Source organism: Rattus norvegicus, chromosome X (genome assembly GCF_021556685.1).
Source record: "Rattus norvegicus strain SHRSP/BbbUtx chromosome X, alternate assembly SHRSP_T2T, whole genome shotgun sequence".
Classification (NCBI taxonomy): domain Eukaryota; kingdom Metazoa; phylum Chordata; class Mammalia; order Rodentia; family Muridae; genus Rattus; species Rattus norvegicus.
The window spans coordinates 147,421,858-147,439,284 of NC_141554.1; the positions used below are offsets into that span (position 1 = coordinate 147,421,858).

Sequence of the window (17,427 nt, forward strand, 5' to 3'; positions counted from 1 at the left end):
CTACACTTGGTGGGGGTGTTGAGCCTTACCAGGACCAAGGGCCTCTCCTCCCAGTGGTCCCCAACAAGGGCAACCCCTGCAGCTGGAGCCATGGGTCTCTTGTGTACTCTTTTCGGATGCTACCAAGTTTTCTAACTGCATCTGCTAATATATTTCACTTTCTTATTGGAAGTGTAACCTTTTAAAAATTGGTCTTAGTTTTCCACCAAGTCGCTAGAAGGTGTACAATGATGTCCTGATAAATGGCAGGTAGACACAGTAAAATTAAAATTTCAAAACCAGCATATTCTTCTCAGTCAATATCAGAATATCAGAAACAGGTCTGAACCAAGAAGATGGGTTTGTGCATGGATCTCTTTTTCTGCTTCTCTTTTCAATTCCTTTTACCATGTGTCAGAGTATCTAAGCACTTAACTAGCACTCCTACTGACAATACTACAGAAATGTCACTGGGTGATGTTGACAAATTGTAAAACTTTTTTTTATCTTATAGGACTTTTACATGCAAATCTGAAATTCAAAGAATGTTGTCTATAAACAGAAAAGCAGGAGAAGAAAGATGTACCTGTTTCTCAGAAACAGGAAAAATATCTCTCTAAAGACCCTTGGAGTTAGTACTTAGCTAATGTGACTTTTCGAGTCACTGACTTAGACTAGGGCAAAGAGGACAGAAGTAGAAAGAATGATCTATTTTAGCTGAACCACTTAATGAACCGAGTGATCAGTTCTGTAGATGAAATAAAACACACTACTTAAAAGCCCAACACAGTGACTTACGTATCAATAATACCAGGACCAACACAAGATTTCACAAATTTTAGGCTGGTCTGAGCTACACCATGAGTTCCAAACAAACTTGGACTACAGAGTGAGAAACTGTCTGATGATGTTTCCAACTCACATATACAATCGAGGGTCTGCAGTCAGAGCATCAATGTTGATGTGCTGTTCCAGTAGACTGTAAGCCAGGATGGGCAGGGATGTGAAACAGATATTATACATTGTAAGATAAGCAGCATCATAGAGTGGCTGAAAAGACAAACAGGAAAACAATGTACTGCAGTCATTCACCTATGAGATAATTACATATTTGCAAATCTTCTAGCTAAATAGATTTTTTAAAATGCTTTTTGGGGCAACAATAAAAACTTTGTAAGTAAGGTCACCTTACCTAGTAAAGATTAAAATACTGAAAAATTCTATGTCATGATTAACATACCTGACCCTTTAATAAGATCAGGATCTTAATAATATTTCCTACTAACTTTAAATAAGATTTTTCAGGGGCTGGAGAGATGGTTCAGCAGTTAAGAGCACCGACTGCTCTTCCAGAGGTCCTGAGTTCAATTCCCAGCAACCACATGGTGGCTCACAACCATCTGTAATGGGATCTGATGCCCTCTTCTGGTGTGTCTGAAGACAGCTACAGTGTACTTATATATAATAAATGAACAAATCTTTAAAAAAAAAGATTTTTCAGCTGCTAAACATGCAGATATTCAGTAATTATTTTAGAAAAGATCATATACATATAAGCTAGGAGTCCTTAAAGAAACTAAATTATAAGGAGTAGCCAATGGATGTTGCAGATTTTTTCTGGATATTACTTTATATATATTGAGTTAATATTTTACAATCCCAAATACTATAATAAAGCTCAAATCCTATAAGAAAGCCATTTCAGCACCTTTTCCCTGACAGTTCCTCCTGTGTGTGTTCTCACTCCCTAAGAACTAATAAACCTAATTCAACCAACTATAAATATGTGCTGAGTGTTCTTTGTCTTGAGTGCTTTGACAGTGGTGAGCTCCCAAAACAGAGGATGGAATCCTGAAAGCTTTCAGTAAATACTAGACAAATGAACACAGAAGTCATGCCTTATTTGTAAAGATCAACTAGGAATTACAAAACTTTCCAAAAATTTTTCTGAAGATTTAAAAGTTACGTGTGTGTGTGTGTGTGTGTGTGTGTGTGTGTGTGTGTGTGTGTGTGTGTGTGTGGGTGTGTGTGTGTAGGTCTGTGTATGAGTAAGTTTATGTGAATATGTGTGTTCAATGGGCCAGAAGAGGGTATCTGTGAGCTATCCCACATGGAAGCTAGTAACTAAATTCAGGTTCTCTGCTAAAGCAGTACGTGCTTTTAAATACCGTGCCATCTCTCTAGTCTACAAAATTTCTTTTAATTACTTTATGAACTTCATTCGGGTGCAATATTTAGTGAGTTCAGCATTAGATATACACTGCTAGGTATCATTTGTGTTGTCTGAATTAAAGCATCCTGCACACACACACTTTCACATTTATATATGTAAATGTTCTCTGATTAATAAAATTCATTTAAATGTGACACTAACAATAAAGCTGTGTATTTTTAACCAGTGAAGTAAATATACAAGTGTAATGAAAGTCATGTGAAAGGTCGGAAACAACTGGAGAAGAACTTTTTAGTTCATTCACTAGTTGTCATCAAACCATTGGTAGAAAGCATAGTAAGTACCAAGTACTGAGGACAGATAGGATTCATCCTTTAGTCACCAAGGTGTTTAAATTCAAAACAGAGATTAAATAGAGTTGGGGGTATAAAGGGAGCTAATAGGCCTAGAGGAAGGGATCATGACACTATTTGGTTTTAACGAAATAGGGCAAGAGATATAGTATATTCAACATGCTCAAGGAGACTAAAAGGATGGCTCTGCACAGACTATGGAGACAACTTTCACATACTTTCTATGAACAAAGACTTAAGATCAGCCAAAAATATTGCAGTGAATTAAAAAACATAAAATGTGCTATGTTTCTGATTTTCAAATGAGTACTAGTTCATGACATAGACTAGTAAATTTGCTTTGGAAACTACCTATTTTCACTAATGAGTAAATTAAAACAGCAACTCCTCAGATTGACTGGTGTGTAATTTAGTCTTAAATTTGCTTCAAACAAAAGAAGCATCAATCTATTTTTGCTTCAGGATGGAAGTTTAAGGTTATGTGATAGTTAATTGCAATTCTTAGACACATAATTTGAGGAGACAGAATGTCCTACAAACAAGGTTTATTTGATAATAAATTGTCATCTTGTTAAACCTGTTACAAATGCATCCCTTTCACAGAAAAACAGATAAGAAATATCCTAGCTTTATTAAAAAAACAAACGTGTTTTTTGTTGGTTTTAAATAGATTCAATTTCTCTGTTTTCACAATCCACTCTGAATTGCAGGAAGTAGCTAATGAGGCTAGGGATTGAAAAAGGATATATGGATGAAACACACACTAAAGCATGCTGCTGCCAGCACTAAGACAGGTCCAAAGGCAAAAGTAAACACACACACTTTCTATCACCTCCTCAGAGAGCACCCCCTTACCTGGAACATTTATAAGATATCTGCTTAGCTTCCTCCCTAAGGTACTCTGGTCTGTCTGCATGTTCTTTTATTAGAGAGACTGTTCCAGATAGCTCCTATAAAATAGTAGCCTCTCGCCTTGTTACAGTATATCATTTTATTATTATATTATATTTTTATAACCTTTATATTTTTTCTTCAGCGTATAAATACAGTATCCCACATCCCATATTTAATTGTCTACCTTCTTTCCTATCACTATATTGCAAGTTTTAATATAAGACATTTGTTTGGATTATTGTAATATTCTAAGACAAATTACTTTCTAGCATTTACAATCAAGATAAAGCTTGCCTCTAAATGTGAAAATTTAGTCATAGCTACTCCGGTCAAAGACAGTCCCAGTATGGTTTCCCATCTTGACAACATCATTAAAGGGTTTATGGACTAACCAGACTTCTGAGTCCATCATCAGTATGGGTGTTGTATCTGCTACATTTCTACTAAGAAGGGCACATACCTGTTGTGAGAATCCACAGAAGAATTGGTACAAAAACTGTGGCAAAATGAAACAAAGGTTCTGGAAAATATTAAGAGAAAAGTTAGTATTTTTAGTCAATTAACTTTGAAACCAAAATGGCACTGTAAAAAGTCATTCTTAAATCCTTCTAATGTTAGAATGCAATAGCTCTCTATTGCAAAGATGTAAAGAAATTAGTTTCAAACAAGTAATTCACACTAAGAGTAATTTTTGCCCTTACCTAAGTAAAAGAGGCATATATATGAGAACCTCTTGCTATTTTTGAATTTTTCCTTTCTTTTTGGAGACAAAGTCTCACACTAGAGTCCAAGGTAGCTCAGAACTTGCTATATTTTCTTATCTGGTCTCAAACTAATAGTTTTCCTTCTGTTTCAGCCTTCCAAGTGCTGGAATTGCAAGCATAAGACACCAGGACTGGCTTGCTATATTCTTCTTACAAGAAAGAGATAAGTTCATTTGACATGATACAACACCTAAAGTATTGTCCATTAAATATCAATTGGATTTATATAATCACTATGGACTTACATAATACCCAAAGAGTGTATTTTGATCTTAGTGTCTGTGCTTGTTCTGTTCAGAAAGTATTTTCCTATGCCAATGGGATCAAGGCTATTACCCACTTTCTCTTCTACCAGGTTCAGTGTATTTGGCTTTATGTTGAAGTCTTTTGAGGTAGAGTTGAATTTTGTGCATGGTGATAAATATGGATTTATTTGGATTTTTCTACATGCAGCTGCTGAGCTGGACCAGCAAAATTTTTTAAAGATACTGTATTTTTCCAGTATGTAGTTTTACCTTTTTTGAAAAAAATTAAGGTCTCCATAGATGTACAGATTCATGTCTGGGTCTTAATTCAATTCTCTTGAACAACATGTGCTTCTTTTCTGGTGTTAATGCCATGTGTTATCACAACAGCTCTGTAGCACAACCTGAAACCAGGGCTAGTGATACATCCAACATCACATCTGCTGTTCAGGACAGGATAGTGATCTGGGTGTTTTGTGTTTCCACATGAAGCTAAATCTTGTCCTTTCAAGATCTGTGACGATTTTGATGGCAGCTGCATGGAATCTGTAGATTGCTTTTGGTAGGTTAACCCTGTTTACTATGTTAACCCTACCCTAACCCCAAAACATGGGAGATTTCTCTATCTCCTGATAGCTTCTTCAATTTTTCTTCAATGACTTGAAGGGCTTTTGGTTTTGGGGGTCAAGGTTTGGTTTCTCTGTATAGCCTTGGCTATTGTAGAACTAGCTCTGTAGACCAGGCTGGCCTGAAACGTGAAAAGATTCACCTGCCTCTGCCTCCTGAGTGCTGGGATTAAAGGTGTACCACGACCAGATGAAGTCTTGCTTAGTTAGAGCTACCCCAAGACTGTTTCCCTGATTTCTTTCTCAGCCTATTTGTCATTTGGGCTATTGATTTTCTTGAGTTAATCTTCTTTTCATATACTTTATTGAAGGTGTTTATAAGTTATAGGAGTTACCTGGTGGAATTCTGGGGGCTATATAATCTGTGAATGACCATACATTGCCTTTATCCTTTCCAATTTGCATCCTCTTGATCTCCATCAATTGCTCCTGATAAAGCTTTAAGCAACTATGGAAAGAATGGACAACCTTTTCCTGATTTTTGTGGAATTGCTTTGAGTTTCTCTCCATTTCATCTAATGTTGGCTATAGGCTTGCTATAAAGGTGTATGTATGTTGCTTGTATCCCTAAATTCTTAAGGACTTTTATCATGAATCGTGTTGGATTTTGTCAAAGGCTTTTTCAGCATCTAATAAAATGATCATGTAACTTTTTCTTCTTTCAGTTTGATTATATGGTGGATTACACTGACAGAATTTTGTATGTTGAACCATTCCGCATCTCTGGGGTGAAGTCTATTTGATCGTGGTTTTAAGGATGGATGGGATAGTAAGAATCAAGGCAAAGTAGTATTCATTTTAAACATACATGGTAAAGCCAGGCAAAATGGTACATAGCCAGAACTCTAGTGCTCAGGAGGCAGAGGCAGAACAATGGTAAGTTCAAGACCATTCTGGTCTACAAAGGGAGGCACTGTTTTATACATTTGAAACAGCAAAACCACAAGAACAAAACAACTTAAAAACCCATGAATGGCAAGACAGTGTCTGACTGAAGGGTTACCTTGTAAGTTGGAAAGTAGTATTTTCTAAAGTATCTTGGTTGGATTATATGAGTAAGAGTGAACGAAGAAACAAATACAGATCTGTAACTAAAATACTCCATTAATGGGGAAACAATTTGAAAACGGATCAACAAGACGGCTTATCAGTAAAGTGTAAGTACCGGAGATCATGGAGTTTCCTTCCCACCATCCAGATGAACAATTTACAATGCCCTTAACTCCAGCTCCAGGGTCATATGGCACCTTTGGGCACCTACAATCATGTGTACACACCCAGACACATATATTATTAAATATATACTTTTAAAAAAGTAGAGGGAATGACTTTTTTAATGTTAAACCAAAGATGGTTATAAGATTAGAATTTCTTTCTGGACAAAAGACAGCTGTATAAAAGAAATAGTTGTAAGTCACTAATGTAGATGATATCGGACATGGAAGGCATTGTCTACATAAATAATCTCTAATATCCTTTGTTGTGAATGAGGTCAGAACAATTTCTAACCACTGGTTAACATTTGGTAAATTAAGGCTTGTTTTATTCTTTTAACAGAGCATTCATTCCATCTGGTGGCACACGCTTGAATTACAAGCCAAAATCTACCTGGAGGCAAACCAAGCTTTTTGGGAAAAGTCAGATTCCCAAACAAATGTACAGGACAGATCTTCACAGGGACCTCCTATTTGGGAAAAGCCACAAAGAATCAGCGATGCCAAGGCCAACAGACACTAACTCTGAAGGAGATTCCTGGAATTAACCTACTGCGGAAATACAGTTCTCATACTTCCTGGCTGTAAAATCAAGACCAGTTAGAGCATTTCCCTGAGGTCTAATTATTTTTTAGTATGGGATAGTTTATTTAGGGAATGGGGAGGGGAGTTGAGGAGAAAATAGAGACGGAGAAAGGAAGAGAAAGGGAGGGGAAAGTAGAGGCAGGCCAGAAGCACGTGGAGAGTCAGAGGGGGGAGGGGAATGGGGAGAGAAAGGACAGAGAAAGTAAGAGGGTAAGAGAGTAAGAGAGAGGTCTATTTTTTATATATTTAAAAATGACATACTACAACTTGCCTCATAGGAGACTTGCCGGGATTAATTAATTAATGAAATGCTTCTCTTAAACAACAATATGCTTTACCCTGGGTTCATTATCATCAATTAAACTGTAATCTTCCTTGTTCAATGTTTAGTCCCAAAACTAGTTAATACAGGCTGGCAGGCAAATCTGGAAACTTAGGATATGGATGGAATATATATATATATATAATATATATGTTATATATATATATACATACACACAAACATAAAATCACATGCTATATACATTTTCACTTCTATGTACACAGATATTGTTATCTATAAACATTTTCTTTTCTTTATTGTTTTAGAGACAAAGTCTCCATCATTTAACTCTGGCTGTTCTCAAATTCATGCAAACCAGGTTAACCTCAAACTCTTGAGCAATCGATCCACTTGTTTCTACTTCCTGCATGCTGAGATTAAAGGTGTGTGCCACTGTAACTGGCTCATTTTAATTTTTTTTATTTAACAAATGCACATATAGGAGCCTTGGCATCTGGTGCTTTACGGGGCAAGAATGATCACTGATGATGACTCATTTGATGGGTCATAGATGAGAGAATGAATGAAGAAATGAAATAGATGTTAGACAAGATGGTGGACATCATATAGGTTTGGTCTGATAGACTACCTAAGGAATATCCTGGGGAAGGCTAGATAAACAATTATCAGAAGGGTGACAACCACAAAAATCTCTTGTCTAATCCAAAGTAAAGTAGGAAACCTTGAAAAGCAGAACAGAAAAAATACTGAATCTGCCCTTAAGGGATAGCATAGTCTGGGGAAATCCCTTCTCTCTGTGAGAGTGATCACTGAAACAGTGCTTAAAAGAAAAAGCCTCAAATATCAGCATAATACTCTTAGTAAATGACAAAGGAAGAAGGAAGAAAGGAGACAAAAGTTATGCATGGTAGCTGCAGAGAAAAGCTTTTCGGGGGTGGGGGGGGGGGGAGAACACCTTTTCCTTGGCACTGAACTGGAACAGCTGTAGAATACCATTTTAAAAGACCCCTGCTGAGCTGATGGCTCCAGAGGCTCCAAACAATACTGGGCTGCTCTCTGGAAACTCAAAGTGAACTACAGGCTAACCTGGCCAGAATACCTCTGCACTATGGTGAAGAAACAGCGCATCAAAACCACAGTGATCAGCTAGGTGAAAACCTGCTCAGAGACAGTTTCCAAAGCAGAATATCCACAGGAAGACAAACAGCTAGATGAAATAAGCAAACAGAGGATGTGAAAGCATAATTCAACAGCTAGAAATACTAAAATAGAAAACAAATAGAAATACTGGAAACAAATTTTCAGTAAGTCAAATGCTAAGCTCCTTAAAAAGCTTCAGCAATAGAATGGATAAAAGAACAGACTGTCAGGGCTTAAAGACAAGGCAGAGACACTGAAACATAAGACAATGACAAAGAGAAATTAATAAGACAGAGAGATGGCTCAGTGAGGAAGGACATCTGCTGCAAAGCCTTGCAGTCTGAGTTTGATACCCAGGACCTACATGATAAAGGGGAAAAGGGACTTCTTCAAGATGCTGCAACACCTAGAATATATATATTCTCTCTCTCTCATTCTCTCTCTCTCTCTCTCTTGCACACTTTAAATGTAATTTTGATAAATAAAAAATTAATAAGTTGGGGTTGGGGATTTAGCTCAGTGGTAGAGCACTTGCCTAGCAAGCGCAAGGCCCTGGGTTCAGTCCCCAGCTCCGAAAAAAAATTAATAAGTTATAATCAGAATATCTGAGATCCATGGTGTGATGGTTTGTATATGCTGGGCCCAGGGAGTGTGACACTATTAGAAGGTGTGGCCTTGTTGGAGTAGGTGTGTCACTGTGGGTGTGGGCTTTAAGACCCTGTCCTAGCTGCCTGGAGCCAGTGTTCTGCTTAGCTGAACAAAATATCTCTTTGGCCTGGATCTATAAACTCCTATTAGATAGAACATTATTATCCATGCTTAAATATCATTAATATAATTTATACTTTAAGAAAGCTGACTTTAAAATAACTTCAAATCTTTTACATGGACAGTAATGCCTTGGTTTTGATTCACAGAGATTAAACTGCAGAGTGCAGCGCTGTGGTACACCATCTGTAACCCGGGGTCCCGGCTGAGTCAGAGGAGGATGTTCCAGCCCCAGTTACAAAAGACGTTTGATTCAAATCTGGGTGACAGAGCAAAGTCCTGTTTCAAAAATAATCCCCTGCAGAACAGCTAAATTATAAATATTTGACCACATACCTTGTAGAAGAAATATTGTACAAGATGTGCTATTCTCACATAGTATAGATGTCCATGAGCCAATAGCAGTTTCTTTAAATGTTTAAACTTTGGAACAGAATAATCACTATTCCTGGCTGCTTGACGACCTTCTTTTCCTTTAATACCTAAAGAGAGAATATTTCCATATGGTGCCAATTTTTTTTTTTACAATGACCAAATGCCTGATTTGTTTTTAATATTTTAATTTACTTAAATGTTGTAAATCAAGTGTGTGCTTTAGGTTTAGTTTTTTAAAAAAATAAAAATGGGTTTTAACAGTGGTATTGACACATCAAATAAAAGTATGTTTAAGAGATAAGCTATTAGTTAATATAATAATATAAACCAATTAAGAAGAATTACTATTTCAAGTACAAAGCAAAAAATTATCTGGCAGGGAAAAAGCCACTTGAACATTATTTAAGGCCTTCAGAATGTGCTGAATTGTACACAACACTAAACTGGCTGTGATATTAAGGCAGAAGTCTGGGTTCTGCAGTAAGGGAAACCAATGACAAGACAGTGCAACCCTGTCCCTGAATTAGGCTGAATAGCTACCCATGGATTTTATGAGTCATGGGCCATTTTCACATTGGTAATCAATGAATAAACTTAGAATTCTATGCTAAATCACTCTACTTCTGAATGGAAAAAGGACTTTTGGAATCTAAACATCACTATAGCAATTTTCAAGATATTAATTCTATATGTGCTCCCAATCCATTGCCCAATGTTGTTGGGGCATTAGGTTGAATGCTTAATGCCAATTGGGTGGGTAAAAACCTGATGAAGGTGGTAGAAAAACTGTTGGTATATATCAATGTGAGACTTCAACACCAGAGCCTAAGGTGTTCATAAACACCACTGTGTGAAAAATGAGCCAATTACTGATCAGCTCTTACACTCTAACAGTTAATAATCTTCAAAGAACGAGAGCAGTAAGAGAGTATAGGCAGCTTGGCTAGAGGTGTAACAAATTTAATAAAATATCATTCGTGCTGTAAAAATAAGAGCTACACAATTAATTGTTCAAAAATGCTTGAAAAATCCACTTTGTAGCTGGGTGGTGATAGCACCCGCCTTTAATTCTCAGCATTTGGGAAGCAGAGGCAGGTAGATCTCTGAGTTTGAAGCCAGACTTCTCTACACAAAGAGTTCCAGGACCACTAGGGCTACACAGAGAAACAATGTCTAAAATAAATAAATAAATAAATAAAAAACAAAACAAAAAGATAAAAGAAAAAGGAAAAACCCACTTTGTTTGGCAAATATAAAAATACCCTCTAACTACAGTATTAGTAGGATCTTGGAATGCTCACTATTAGATGGAATCTTCCATTAGATTAACAATTATTTCCAAACTCAAATTTCAGATGGGTAACCAAAACAATCTAGAGTAAGCATTCAAGCTACAAAGCAATACTAATAATAAGACTTTATAGAGGCCATTCCATTAAATATTTCTTACCTATTCCCACATGGGATTCCAAAATCATACTGACATCATTGGCACCATCACCTATTGACAGTGTTATGGGGCTGCCTTTCAAGTTCTTCACCATTCTCACAATCTACCATTAAATACAAAAGAGATAGAAAAGTCAAAAGCAGAATGTGAAACAACTCACTGGGTTTACTGTCATTTATAAGTAAACAGAAATATATGATTTCTCAGGTCTAAAGCAACAAGTCATTTACAATGCAACACACCCGCCCCATTGGTTTCTAGGTCTATATATGCAGAAATGCTCAAAACATTGCCTGCCATGCTTACTAAAGGCTGGCATGTTTACTTTTTTTGCCATATTTTCATGTGATCATTTTAGATTATATTATAAATGTATAGGAGTGGAGGCCATGAATTGGATTTGAGGTAACATGTACAAAGCCACTACAACGAGAACAGAAAAATCAGAACAGTGTTTTCCTCACTTCCTATTCCCTCTTTTCTGAAGACATCTATCTCACTTAGAATACCCCGATGAGCTAGGGACTCCACAAGAAGACCAATAAAGTCAACTAACCTGGACCCTTGGGGAATCTTAAGAGACTGAACCACCAACTAAAGAGCATACATGGGCTAGACCTAGGCCCCTCAAATGTATGTAGCAGATGTGCAATTGGTCTTCATGTGGGTTACTTGATGATGTTTCCCGTCTGTGTATCCCGTTTCACCTAACTGGGCTGTCTTTTCTGGTCTCAGTGGAAAGAATGAGCCTGGTCCTGCAGTGATTTGTTGTGCCAGGGTAGGCCTTCCCCTTCTCAAAGGAGAAGGGGAGGGGATATGGGGAGGAGCTGTGTGTGTGTGTGTGTGTGTGTGTGTGTGTGTGTGTGTGTGTGTATGGTAGGGGTGGCTGTGATTGGGATATAAAGTAAAAAAATAAATTGATGAAAAAGGAATATCTTAATAGTAATTATAGAACTTATACTAATTTTTTTTTGGTTCTTTTTTTCGGAGCTGGGGACCGAACCCAGGGCCTTGCGCTTCCTAAGTAAGCGCTCTACCACTGAGCTAAATCCCCAGCCCCTAATTTTTGTACCTATATGACTTCCAATGAAATTTTACTAACTTTGCTCACTACCTAATATGGTTTATCTCTGTCAGATAGCTACATTTCAAAGGGGGTATCTTAAAGGAGGTGAGAGCTGCAGAAAAATATTCAAGATGGGTGTACAAATTCAGTTACTTTCCAAATAGTATCTTATCTAGATGTGAAAATGATTGCAGTATGGCTCATTGTTGTGTTCGGGACAAATACTGAACAAAAATATTCACCTCTAGTGTTGTTGAACAGTTCTGCTTTAGGGTGCTCCAAAACCTCCTGGGAAAGTTACTTGTGGACATATTTGGGTTAAAGCTATCTTTCCACTCTGTTTCAGATAGTCACTGCTTGCTATCTATTCTCAAGACTCCTTGGCATTTAGTGGCCTTAACAAGAATATAAATGTTTCAGCTGCTAAATAATGCTTTCTAAAAAGTCTGTCCCTTTGATGTCTCTAACTGGTTAGCATATATAAAATTCATTTTCCATATAAATAAAGTGATTACAAATAATCTATGCAAGGAAGGCACACCACAATCATTTCTTTAAATAATACTAAGATTTTAGTTGTGCTAAAAGCATTAAAAAAAATCCTACATGCCCAATGTCGTTCAATATAAAAATGAAGAGAAATGTTAGCTTTTGTCTGATCTCTCTTTACAAATGATTGTCAGAAACAATCTCTTACTTTTTAAGAAAATAAAGGTAAAGAATCCAACCTCCGTTCCGATTTGACGGGCTCTAGGCTAACGAATTAGTCCTTGGTATACTATGTGCAGCAGCGATTTCTACACCTCAGGGTTAAACACTGCAGCTTGGAAGGCAATAAAATCATCCAGGGTGACAACGTTTGCAAGAAAAGTATAGGTTAGGTTGAAAGATTAATTTGTCCTTGTGGAAAACAAAACAGAAGGATTTGTGGTCACTGACAAGAAAGTCATGAAGGGTTTGGTAAGGGGAACATGGAGTCCCCCCACCTCAAATCTCTTCAAGTTACCCATACTAGTAGTTTTTCTCTAACTGTAGGTAACTTTAAAGAAAAAGAAGTAACCTAACTAAAAATAACTTTATTCATCAAGTATAAATGTTTGCAGCATACCATTCCAAATAATATACTACTATGCAAAATGAAGATATGTGGTCACTGAAAAGCATTTAAATGAAATAGAGATTAGTTACAAATACAAGTATATTAGATAACCAGATAAAGAATGAAGATAACAAAACATGCTCTCTGTACAGAAGTACATGCATATCCAATTATCCATATAGAAGCTGGTGAGATAGCTCAGTGGGTTAGGACACATGCTGCCAAGAATTAAGACCTGAATTTGAACCCTGAAACCCACATGGAGGAGGGACAGACTTATTCAAGCTGTTTTCATATCTCCACATGTACAACAAAGTACATATACCACACAATAAATAAGTCAATGTAAAAAATTTCCATATAAGAAAGAGGAAAATGTTTGCCAATTAGGCATTATTTTACAGAAGACTAATTTAAATCATGAAATTCTAGTAAAATCTGTGTGTGCAGGGAAAGAAAGGGCTTTCCCAGAGAAAAGGAACGACATCCAAAAGGCACACAGGGAAGTAAACATAATAAACAGTGATAAAGTAGGTCTGGTGTGATCCTATCAACGAATTTTCACATACAGAGAATGGATTCAGGTCAACAGGGAAGGTTATTGTCCAAGCAGCAGAGTACAGAAGGCACTGGTAGAACACAAAATGAAGAGGAGACAAAGGCAGGCTAGGAGGCTAGTTACAGATGAAGTTTAGTGAGCTCTGCAGAAAGAAACAGGCAGAAAAGACTAGTAAAATATACTAGTAAATATTCTACATACAAGAGTAAAGCACAAGTAGTCACTAAAGGTTTGGGTTTAAAAGTTAAAAGTCCAGTAAGCTTGGTTATTGAAACAATAGGAAATGCCAAGAAAATGGTAGTTAAGCTGCAGAGAAGGCAGAGTTGAACAATCCCAAGACGGTCGTCGGTTTGTAAGAAACTAATGAACTAGAATCCCAAAAATTTAGATGACTTAAAGTATATGGACACAAGAGATAAGAAGGTAATACTTTAGAAAAAGTAACTACAGTGACGAAGATAAAATACATTGAGGCCTGAATCACAAAATGCTGCCTGCATGTTCTGGGAAGGAGAAAAAATATGGGTAACACCAAAAGGTTTCCTAAAAATGAGAGCTATGACAAAAAGTAGGTAGAATAAATAGACTATAATGTGAGATTTAGGGAACAAAAGAAAGATGGCTCCAGTAACAGGAATAAAATAAGGCCAGGGAAAAAAACAAACTGTTCAAGAAAACTGTAAGATCTGTCTTATGAAACTATAATTTGATAGCAGGGAATCAAAATGGCGATGTGTAGAAGACACCTAGAAATAGGAGAATTAATCTTAAGAAAAAGTCAAGTCTAGAGCTGTATCAGTGGAAAGCAGAGAAATGAAGAGTTGAGTGGGGGCAGGGAGGAAGAAGGAGGAGGAGGGGGAACACTGAGACCATAAAGTGAAAGCAAAGGACAACTTTGCCATAGGGGGAATCCAGTAAGCAGATAGGAAATCCAGGATAGTGGGCCCGAAGGAGGCTCCAGGTTCTATTCTCAGTACCCACATGGCGGCTAACAAGTGTCTCTAACTCCAGTTCCAGGGGTTCTGATGCCCTCTTCTGGCCTCTGTAGACACTAGGAACCCAAGTGGTGCAGATTACACATGCAGGTATAATACTCCCACACATCAAAATAAAAACCATAAAAAATCCAGGATGAAACCAAATGAAAGGGTATTACAATGGGAAAGAGAAGGAAAACAGCATTTTGGACAAGCACAAAAGTCAAGGACGATTGAGGAGAATGTAAGTGATAGCACCAAGTGTAGTAGAGAAACAAGGAAAAGAATAGTGCTCAATGAACTGGGTCTGTAACCAAGCCAGCAGAATAATAAGAAAAGATAACAGGATGTGTAGACCTAATGCCATAAGGAGGTAGGAACACTAGGCAGAGGCAGTAGAAATTAAGTACTTATTAGAGAAGTCTAAAAGGTAAAAAGTTGGTCCGCAAGCTTGTAGGTACAAGGTATAGTATAGGTTTAAAGTAACTTGAAAGAGACTACAGGCTTTGCTCACAGAAAGCAGGGAGAGAAATGAGATGTGTACAGAGGACCCAGAATGAAAAATTAATATCCAGTTACCTGGGCTTTTTGTAATGGTGCCATCCGGCAGCAGAGCACTGCAGTGCATTTCATACAGATTTGTAGAAAAATGCTTTTATAGTTGTTTGAACTACAATCTTGACTAGAATTTAGTATAAGTGACAATGTGGAGCCATCAATGATTAATCCATATTCCTGATGTTCTGTCCATGCTCTGAAAAAGATTTTTAAAAATGTATTTATAGCTCTGATACAGTTAGAATTAAGACGTTGATTTTTCCTTTCTGGCCAGCCTTCAATTCTCCCTATAGCTAAGGAGGTCTTTTATTTAACTCCCTGATCCTTCGGTTTCTACTTCTCAAGTTCTGAGACTATGGGCATGCACCGCCATACCTGGCATGATTTTGAGTTTCTTAATCACTGAGGGGAGTATTCTAGATAAGACAAGTCACCAGTTCTAGTTTCCTTCATCAATCATCCCAAAGAATAAACTGTCTCTAATAAAAGAACAACAGTGACTTTTGTTAGAAAAAGGTACTTAGGGAGAAAATGAAGATATCAGACTGCCAAAGTGGGAAGCACTGAAGTAGAAATCAAGAGAGTTGGTGTTTTTAAATTTTTATTGTGTGTGTGCTCATATGCACAAGTATGCACATGTGTGGAGGTCAGAGGGCAAGTCTGGAGTTGGTTCTGGTGGTCAAAGGCTTGTGCAGCCAGCTACATTTAGATGATGAGCTATTTCACTGGCCTAAGAAGGAGAGTTTTAGGGAGGATGTCATCGATAATGCCAACTTCAGCAGAGAAATGAGGAAGAAAATAAAATGAACAAATAGATTGCATCAGGTTTGCCTATTAGAAAGCCTGTAGAGTAATAAGAACATAAATAACAGGCAACGAGTACAATGGGGAGCAAGGACTGCCCACATAGTTGATTCTAAGTTTTGATATTTATAAAAACGAAGGTGCTTGTGCAGTCTGACTATAAAAATTTAAAGTGAGGCTTCTGAATTACAGGTTAATGAGTTAGACGATTATGAAATGATGCAAAATTCAACACAAAGATAACTCATCAGTCAACCCGAAACTCCTGGGGAAAACAGAGAAAAATTAAAATGACGTAAGAGCAAACAAATAAAGCATCTTTGCCTGAATAACAAAGGTACTCCATAGGATATAGATTTTCAAATAGGGCAAACCATCCAGAAGGTACAATTTTATTAAAGAACATTATATAAATATACATATGTATCATTTAAATAAATACAAATTTATATCACCTAGGGGTTTTTAACCCTAGCCTACCTATATTAAGAAAACTGGTCATGCCTAGCTCCATTAAATTTGAATATAATTAAATTTGAAAATACTGGGCAAAGTAGACAATGAAAAGAATGAAGGATGTCGTATCTCTGGGCACTAAGGTATTGTGAATCATAAAATGTTCTGGAGACTCTTAGGCTCCATAAATCTTTCTTCCTTTGCTAGTTGAAGACAGAACCATAGCTTATTTGGTAACTGTTGGAGCACTGAGACAGAATTCACATGGAAAATAGGCTAGGACTTCAAAAGTTGTGGAAACAGTTCCAGAGTCTGATGGTAGTATATGCCCAGACTCTAAATGTTTACAAATTTAGGTACATTAAAAGATTTTTTAAAGATAATCAAAACAATTACTGTTATAACCCTGAAATTTCACTACTAAGTATACAGAAGAGCAAAATGAATGTCATTTCAACACTATTCACAAGAGCCCAGATGGAAACCACTTAAGTATCTATCAACTAATATGAGAAAAATATGATACATACATAACATACATAGCTTAGAATACTATTCAGCTACAAAAAGGAAATTCTGTCATTTGCAACTACACAGATGAAATGAAGCTCATTATATTATGTGTAATAAGAAAATAAAAAAATCCAGGCATAAAGATTTGATTTCATTCATAGAAACTCAAAGCATATTGATCTCATGGAAGTTGAGATTATTAGAGTGGTTACCAAAAGCTGGGAGATTATGTGGCTATAACTGTCAGGAAAAGCTGATCAAAGGGCATCAAGTAAAATTTAGACAGGATAAAGACATTTTGGCCTATTACCTGTACAGTTAGATTCTGGAACTTTTTACTGTAAAGAAAAATGCTTAGGGAAAAATGTGTTTAGCCACAATTTAAGCGTTATACAGTATATGCATGCATTAAAATATCACATTAAGCTATTAATATGTACAATTTTATGCTTTTGTGTACATGTGAAATATGAATTTATTTAAAAAAGAAACAGAGCTGGGGATAACTTGGTGGTAGAGTGCTTGTTGAAGATGTGTGAGGTCCTA

General features: G+C 36.8%; 1 protein-coding gene across 22 annotated transcripts in view; it reads right to left on the reverse strand.

Annotated features, from left to right (window-relative positions):
* Atp11c (ATPase phospholipid transporting 11C) overlaps positions 1-17,427 on the reverse strand; it is a 184,638-nt gene that overhangs the window by 21,569 nt on the left and 145,642 nt on the right. For all 22 annotated transcript variants that reach the window (XM_087600219.1, XM_087600210.1, XM_087600216.1 and 19 more), the window contains 5 exons: positions 15,130-15,304; positions 10,850-10,952; positions 9,361-9,506; positions 3,860-3,919; positions 902-1,029 (listed from right to left, as the gene is read on the reverse strand). In XM_087600219.1, coding sequence (XP_087456345.1) covers positions 902-1,029; positions 3,860-3,919; positions 9,361-9,506; positions 10,850-10,952; positions 15,130-15,304 — 612 coding nt within the window. The remainder of the gene's footprint in view (positions 1-901; positions 1,030-3,859; positions 3,920-9,360; positions 9,507-10,849; positions 10,953-15,129; positions 15,305-17,427) is intronic.